The 9,070-nt window shown below is 37.0% G+C and overlaps 1 protein-coding gene across 1 annotated transcript in view; it reads right to left on the bottom strand.

Annotated features, from left to right (window-relative positions):
• Positions 1–3,775: 3,775 nt before the first annotated feature.
• The window catches only part of SCN1A (sodium voltage-gated channel alpha subunit 1), a 59,602-nt gene continuing 54,307 nt past the window's right edge, over positions 3,776–9,070 (bottom strand). The window contains exons 24-26 of the mRNA XM_015823637.1: positions 8,055–8,159; positions 7,203–7,473; positions 3,776–4,941 (exon numbers count right to left, since the gene is read on the bottom strand). Coding sequence (XP_015679123.1) covers positions 3,776–4,941; positions 7,203–7,473; positions 8,055–8,159 — 1,542 coding nt within the window. The remainder of the gene's footprint in view (positions 4,942–7,202; positions 7,474–8,054; positions 8,160–9,070) is intronic.

The raw sequence follows: 9,070 nt of genomic DNA, 5'->3' as shown, positions 1-9,070 counted from the left end.
CAATATCTCAGGGGCTGCCACAAAGAAGAGAGAGTCAAGCTATTCTCCAAAGCACCTGAGGGCAGGACAAGAAGCAACGGATGGAAACTAATCAAGGAGAGAAGCAACCTAGAACTAAAGAGAAACTTCCTGACAGAACAATTAACCAGTGGAACAACCTGCCTCCAGAAGCGGTGAATGCTCCAACACTGGAAGTTTTTAAGAAGAGTCTGGACAGCCATTTGTCTGACCTCCAAGGTCCCTTCCAACTTTATTATTATTATTACTACCTTCACACTGGATTTTTATAAATATATGACAAGTGGGTCCTTCAAAGATTTGAAAGAGTGGGAATTGGGAACCCTGTTTTCCTAGTTTCCTTTGGAAGCCTTAGTCAGCAATGACAACATTTAGATCATATGATAGCAACAACTTACATTGCTGTTCATTTGTAAACCTACTTTTGCAACTATCATAAATACATGCCAGTTGCCAAGTGTCCGAAGTTTGATCATATGACCATGGGGATGCTACAACGGTTGTATGAAAGCCAGTCATTAAGTCTTTTTTTCAGTCCTTTTGTAACTTCGAACAGTCACTAAATGAATGGGTGTAAGTTGAGGACTACCTGTACAGTATGCTGAATAATACCAATATATGATATATATAATACCAATATATGGAATCACTACCTTCAGGCAGCCATAAAGTAGCTGTTGATACTTTGGAAAATAAAGTGAACTAGCTTCCAATACATACATATAATTTCCAGCTGTCCAGCAGCAATTATGGTTTTCAAACCAAATTACCATTTTTCTAAAAATCACTTTCCTATATTGCACATGAATTACACATTTCCGTTATGTATTTAACTAAGCATGGCCAAATAAAATAACAGAGATAATTCAACGGAACAGGTACAAAATATATGGCAAGAAAGACATTTACTAATCTAATACATTAGCCTCAGATATAATGTACCAATACATTCATTCTAATACATTTTGACACATTAGTCCCAATTCCCAAAATGTACATTGCAAGATCCATACTAAAGTTGATATTTTTTGTGTGTTTTTGGCTGATGGCTCAAAACCACAGCTCATGATGTTCACAGATACATGGATTTTTCAGAAGATAAAGCGGTGACCCTTCTCACTACACCATATGCTTTTAATTCTTGTCTGAATTTACTTATTCCTGGGAAGAAAGTAGGATTACTTCTAAATTGTGCACATATGCAAGCACCTTCCATCTTTATTTTCAAAGATATTTTTGGTATCAGCTTTTCATTTAAAAGAACATTTAAAACTGAAAGGTTAGGTGGGGCAGACAGCTTGGTGGATGCCAAGAAGTCTCTTGGATAGGCTGGTATCCACAGGCACAAATGGAAGACCTTGGGGATGCCCACAGATGATAAAGCTTTCCATCTTGGAGCAAGTAAGTGATGGCCTGGAACTGTTTCATGCTTGAAATGATGATCATGATCTATGAAAACTGAATACATCATCTCTAGAGTTGGATTCAGAGAACCACATCCATGACACCAAACGTTGCCATGCAATTTCTATGTTCTCCTCTTTCATAGCAAACTTTATAATATTGATGGAACTTTCTTCTATATAAGTATGCTTATTAACATTTTAGTTACATTCTTATTTATGACAGAGATTGAATTCCATTTTATTTTTAGAGATGAAAAATAACCAAGGAAATTACAATAAAAAAGTAATCTTTATTATTTTTGCACATTGGTAATTATGTATAACATTACTGAGAATATTAGTAGCATTTCCTGCATGCAATTCAACAATACAATAAGTTGATAGTTTATTAAAAGAAAGCATCTATATTTAACATATATAAGAAACATAAAATTTCCGGATGTATTTGGTTATATAATTTTGCTATTCTTTTCTGTGAAAAAATACCGATATATTAGCAATGATTCTAAAGCATGGAATCAAATAAATATACACAGTTAGCATTAAATAATTCCAGGAAAAACATTGTGTTTTTGAGAAAAAAATGCTACATTTTCAGGCACAGCTAAAAAAATTAAACCAAATCTTATATCCTTTTCTTACAGCAAAGAATAGCTGTTTGGAAGCTAGCAAAATTGGGATATTTCTTTCACAAATCATTGAATTATTGCATCTTGAAAATATTAGCAAATACAATTTAAAAAGCAGAAAGCTACAATTACCCGTCTCTTCTTCACTTCTTGTTTTCTGATATTCTTTCATGAAAAAAGTGCTATGGAAAGAATCTAACTTAAAAGGCTGCAATATCAACCTGAAGATAAAATTCTTTCTTATTTTATGTACATAATGCTCAAAAATAACACAACTTGATCTTTACAATATTTATATTTCCTTATAAAATTCTACCCACATTATTTTCAACAGGTTTAGGCATTTGCAGTATACTCTGTACAGTTTGGCTATACATTGGGTTTGTTTACTTAAAATGTTAAAATGTCAAACAAAAGAAAAAGATCTCTCCAATATTGCTTAATGATAGGAGGGAATGAGGTCTTGTTGAACTCTTTTTTTCACTTTACCTCTGACATTCGGCTCCCTGTATTTAAGATTCTGGCCAGTCTAAAGAAGAGAAGCGTAGGCAATATAAACATGCATTGATTGAATCCAAACTACCTATAATGGTACAGAATACATCGTTTTACCTGCTGAAAGCTTGCACACTAAACTTATTGTGGTACATACATAATGTGCTCGGATCATTATTCATTTGCTCAAACGTGCACCACAAGTAAAGGACTATTTACACAACAGAGGGCTCTTCATTAGACACACATGTTGGCAACCCTGCTGAGAGCTGAAGATGGTTAAACAATATTGCAGGAGAAAAACAAGTAAACATATTATAATGGAGTTGGGGGGTCTGTTGAGGACCGGTGGGGAAGAGGGGATGGTCGGAGGTCACACTGATGTAAGTGATGCCACACAAAATAAGACAAAACAACCAAGACATAAAACCAGTAATTTCCGACTCCAGTTCTTGTGAGATTTAATTGTCTGTGCAAAAATAATCCATTTGGTTTATTGTTGGTTAAGCACCTCAACATGGAACATTCCTTCAGGGTTAACAGAGTTGTCGAATACCTGTTGCTTTTCCTAACCAAATGCTTTTTCCACCATGCGTGATTGAGAAGTGCAGCATGCCTCCATGCAAATCATTTTGGTGTGCATATAAGAGAGTCATAACATAGAACACCTGGGCCTCATACTGGTAATTTACTACTTACCCCCTTTCCCAACATAAACCCCATTTACAAAAATAGTCACAATGTGTGAATAGAAACAAAGAAAAGGGTGAATCCACCAACCCAGATTTTGTAAAAAGATGACAAATATGGCAGTTGAAATGCAAACAGTAGATACATTGACTGTACTAAGAGTTGTATGCTTAAACACACACACACGCGCACACACGCACACACACACACTCATACACACATATACACATCAAAGAAAAGTTAAGTTTTTTTTTCCTCAACTCCTTTTACTGGTCCCTACAGTCTAATCAGCCATTTCTCTCTCCTCTTCAGCAGTGTCAGCTGGTAATAAAAACAGTAACCTCCTGTCATTCTTTCTACATTTTACAGTTGTATTTTGATAAGGGGTTGCTGTCTTGTTAGAGGCACTGACCTTAGGTAATACAGTACATTTGTAAAAACTGTCTGTTTGGCATAGACCACCTGGAGGAGTTCTGTTGACACAACTACATTACTCACACAGGCTGTAAACAATTAGTCACCCAATCACAGAGGTTTTTATTTTTTCTTTTGTACATCTTTGCCTTCTTTTTCATGTTTTTCTTCAACTGGCATGGTTACACAATCATAGGATGGTGGACAGATAGCTGTTGACATGGTCATATCTGTGTAAGTGTTTTCATTCATTTTGTCGACGAGGAATTCGTCTTTAATACGTTGGCTAGCCCCTCCTTCCATTTTATTTTTATTATATAAAAATGAAGCTTTCTTTATTGTTTGTGTCAGACGATAACGCCTGTAAGCTCGTTGGATGATGACAGCCGATAGCTCCTCTTGTTTCCTTTTTAAGGTAGTTGTGATGGGCTCATAGGAGGCTTTGGATGGATTCGACTGCATGAAGCGGTCTTCCATCTGAATGCGGAGAGCGTCCATCTCTCCGCTTTCCCCCAGAACACGTTTGGTGAAAGCAAACAATATATCGAGGCAGTGAATTCTGTCACCATTCACCATGGGCAGGTCCATTGCAATAAGTTGAACCTTGTTTGGTTTAGGTAAGTGAAGAGGAGGCTCCAGAGCAGCTGCAAACTCTGAAAGTTTTTCAAACTCCATAAACTGTGTAGCATCTGGGTCAAACTTTTCCCAGACCTCATAGAACATCTCAAAATCATCCTCACTCAAAGGCTCAGCACTTTCTTCAGTTGCCACACCAAAGTTCTCTAAAATGACAGCAATGTACATGTTCACTACGACTAAAAATGAGATGATAATGTAACTGACAAAGAAGAAAATCCCAACCGAAGGATTGCCACAGTCTCCTTTGACGGAACTTCCTGGGTGGTCTTTTTTAGGGTCGCAGTCTGGAGGCCCGCTGTTCAGGATGGGTGCTAGCAAACCATCCCAGCCAGCAGAGGTGGTGATCATAAAGAGGCAGATCATGCTGTTGCCAAAAGTTTCAAAGTTGAACATGTCATCAATGCCAACTTCTCTCTTCACGTAGGCAAAGTTGGACATTCCAAATATGGCATAGATGAACATGACCAGGAAAAGGAGGAGACCAATGTTAAACAAGGCAGGGAGAGACATCATCAAGGCAAAAAGCAGAGTGCGGATTCCCTTTGCCCCCTTGATTAGACGCAGGATTCGACCTATCCGGGCAAGTCGAATTACTCGGAACAAGGTGGGGGACACAAAATATTTCTCAATGATCTCTGCCAAAAACATACCTGTTAAAAATTAAATAAAATAGTTAGGATTTTGTTTATCAACATCAAAACCTTACCTTCTCTTATTTGGAAAGTCCTTGCAGAAGATGACTTAAATTTACAAAAATTTTGGATTCCAGTTTGGTTTGGGGATAGAAGCAAGCCTTGATAGCTGCCCTGGTGCAAAAATGGGTAAGTAATTGTGCCCCTTAGTCCTGGATAATCTCAGAGATATTTGAGACTATCGACCATGGCATTCTTCTAGATTATGCTGTGGAAATTGGAGTTTGGAAGGCTTTGACTTATGACAATGTAAATCCAGTATTAAAAATAATGACAGACTTCTGCTCTCCTGATAGTATTTGGTCTGCAGGCTACTACTGCACCAAGCTCCATCTTGTCTTTTATGCTACATTATTCAACATGTACATGAAAATATTAGATGTTCATATTTATTAAAAAACTGGTCAAAAGTGTAATTCACCTACACACAAATATACTTGCTCAATAGTTCAATAAATTAATATGTTGGGACATTAACATTTTATTTACAAAGTAGTTTTATAATTTGGTTAATTAGTTTTAAATAGTTAGATTTGTCAATATTTTATTTTTTTGTTTTTATATTGTTCAATAGCCTAGACTATTAACATCTATTAATTATCTAGAAGATGTTTATGCATTTTAATTTAAGCCTTGTAAACTCTCCCAAAAGTGTATAAAATGCTTGTGATAAAGATACTAACATAAAATTGTATTTTTAGAATTCAGTCCTCAAGGATCATGAGACTGTAAGCAGGGAAAATTAACTATCTTATGATGAACAGTAATGATGGGTGAATAGAATTTAGCTACCCTTTTGACTATTATCTATGAAGTGTCTTGGAAGAGAAGAAGAATAAGGCAGGCATCTGTTTCGCTGTGCCTCATTGTTATATGAGGCATAATTAAATCTTTGTGGCAATTTAAATAAAAGGGGCAACAAAGGCTTTTAGTGATTTAATTTCCTCCACGGCAGACCATCTTATTCAGATGTACCGCTGAATCTCCCTTTCAAAAGAGCCAAATATTAAGACTATGAGGTCAGCTAATGTCAAAACTCTTATGTGTAGTGGGAACAAAATACTGGTATTTGGCCAATGTCAAGGGTCTTCTTCTTATGCTTTAGTCATAATTTTTGAAGTAAAGTTTAGGCCTCACATCCCTTTGAATTGGCTTGGAAAGCCTCATGGAATAGTAGTATAAGAGCTAAAAGGACCAAGATTAGATGGAAAGAGCTTGAGGCCAATAGATCCTTGACAGGAATTATGCAGATCTGTCAACCACTTTTCACCCTGAGAAATGAACTGCTTTCAGTCCATTAGGACACATAGGAGGGAAAAAGATGTAAGATTTGAACCTGGGATTCAGTCAGCAGTTCCTGCTTTTTCATTCTATTATGTCTCCTTGTATTATCTCTAAAAATTATCTTATCCTGTGTTCCTGAATCTCTGCATCTTACATTTTTGAGTTTGATTAATGGTCTGACAAACAAACACTTCTTGAAGAAAGCGGATTTGTATTCTCAGATTGCGACTTTTCACCCAGTTAGTGTGCTGCCAGATTTAGCTAGGTTGGCAGCTAGTTGGTTAAGCACATTGAGGAAAAAGAGTGATGGATATCTGATAATTTGAGAGCTAATAACCTGCCTGAAATCTGCATCCTGGATAAGATTACATTGCCTAAGGCAGTGATGGCGAACCTTTTAGAGACTGAGTGCCCAAACTGCAACCCAAAACCCACTTATCCATCATCGAATGCCGGGTGGGTGTGGCCCATTGGCTGGGTGTGGCCCATTGGCTGGGTGTGGCTGCGGTGGTAACGGCAGACTGGGTGGGACTAAAAAGTTCAGTCAATCAATTCCAACTTTGCAAGATCTTTTTTTTCCCCGTGAGAAGTTAAAATTGATCTGATTGAACTTTTTTTTTTTTTTGCACATGGCAGCGGAGGCCTAAAGCGAAAAGGTTTTATAAAACCCAATTGAAGGCCTAGGACTGGGGCAACGGCGCGCGTGCCCATAGAGAGGGCTCTGAGTGCCGCCTCTGGCACCCGTGCCATAGGTTCGCCACCACTGGCCTAAGGCATCATGATGAACATTTTTCTACAAATATACAAAAAATACAGTACTCAAATAACAGGTCTCTATGTTCCATGAGAATAATTTATGTAGGGAATTCATGTATTGGAAATTGAATAATAAGAAAAGCTAAATGTGAGATTTAAATTGTTATAATAGTTCTTACCTACAATGGAAAGGATGACAACCACGAAGTCAAAAATGTTCCATCCAATTGTGAAATAATAATAGCGTAGGGAAATTAGTTTGAGGACACATTCTCCAGTGAAAAGGACAATAAATATAAAATTAATGCGGTAGAGAATATCTTCTGTTTGTTTACTTTGATCATCTGTTTCTACCATCATGGTGATCATGTTAAGGCAGATAAGAATCATAATAGTGATGTCAAATACTTGTTTGGTCACAAAATCAAACACCATGCCTTGATATTTGTTCTGAAGTATAGAAAAAGAAATAATATTTAATGGAGGCTATGGGAGGCACATTTGTTTAAGTAGAATTTAATTGAACTAAGATGCTAATAAATACAGGTAGTCCTTGACTTACAACAGTTTGTTTAGTGACCATTTCAAGTTATAACGGCATTGAAAAAGTGACTTATGACTGTTTTTCATATGATTTTTGCAGCATCCCCCACGGTCATGTGATCAAAAATCAGATGCTTGGCAACTGGTTCATATTTCTGATGGTTGCAGTGCCCTGGGATCACGTGATCATCTTTTGTGACCTTCTCACGAACAAAGTCAATGGGCAAACCAGATTAAGAAAGAGTCACTTAACAACCATGTTGCTAACTGAACAATTGCAATGATTCACTTAACAACTGTGGCAAAAAAGGTCATATTTCATTCAGAAACATTGGGGTCAATTGTGGTCGTAACTCGAAGATTACCTGTATGCAAGTAGGAGAATTAAAAAAACAAACCAAATAGCCCTCTCTCCCCTTTTTTCTCTAACCATTAGCTTAATTTAAAATTACTTTTTGGTTGTGAATAGACTGGATCATATTACTTACCCCTGGCCTAGGTATGGGTTTTTGAGGTTTTTTTGACCCCAATTTTTTCATTGCATTGTAGTACTTTTTCTGTTCTTCTGTCATAAAGATGTCTTGGCCTCCAAAGTAATGGCATGAAGATGAAGATTGGTTATAATCATATTCTTGTGTATAGGTCTTAAATATAAATGCACTCGTAACATATTACAAACTAAAAATAAACATTGGGCCTAATTTATTTTTATAATGAAAATGCTACACAAATCTAACCACGTAAAAAAAAAAAGTAACACATGTTCAAACTTCAGTTTATTTTTTACAATTTGTTGAATAATACATTTACTTAATAGTCAGCTTGTTTCAATAGTTATTATTAAAGATTTTATTTAGAGGCTGAGGTGGAAAATTTATAGAGGAAAGGAGAATAAAAGAGTTCATAGGGAAAGAGGAGGAAAAAAAACCCCACAACCTATGGCAGGTTTTTTTTTTATGTTTAAAGACAGCTTTTATCTTGCGTCCAAAAGCAGCCCAGTGCCAGCTTTAAGTCAACATGAAAGCAGTACCGCAACATAAAACCACCACAACATAAAACAACCCGTGAGGACTTTCTATAGTTCATGGGGAAGGAACTTTCAGAAGATAGTGATAATTGGCTCAGTAGGTCTGGGGTGAGCCATCCTCTCTGAAGCTGTGTGCCTTCATGGCCATTTGTGCTTTGGTTACCTTCCTTGCACCGCTTTTTTTTTGGGGGGGGGATACAGAGGTAGATGGCAAGGAACACTAGCCTCATGTAAGACCAAATGGAGGTGTTCTAAACAGAATTAAAGCATTTAAAAACCTTTCTCCGTCCAGTGAGGAATTGCATACGTGGGTTCACATCATTCATATAATTATTACTACTGTTGTTGCTAAGATGATGACGCTGAGTGGAAAAGAGAAAGGTAGTGGGGATTCTGCCAGTTGTTGCTCTAAAGCTTCCCACGTTAAAAGTGTGTAGGAGCAGCGACACTGATGAGCCCTATTCCCACGGCACAGTA

This window comes from Protobothrops mucrosquamatus, unplaced genomic scaffold (assembly GCF_001527695.2).
Source record: "Protobothrops mucrosquamatus isolate PMUCROS unplaced genomic scaffold, P.Mucros_1.0 scaffold1933, whole genome shotgun sequence".
Taxonomy (NCBI): domain Eukaryota; kingdom Metazoa; phylum Chordata; class Lepidosauria; order Squamata; family Viperidae; genus Protobothrops; species Protobothrops mucrosquamatus.
This window is presented reverse-complemented; position numbering and strand designations above follow the sequence as displayed.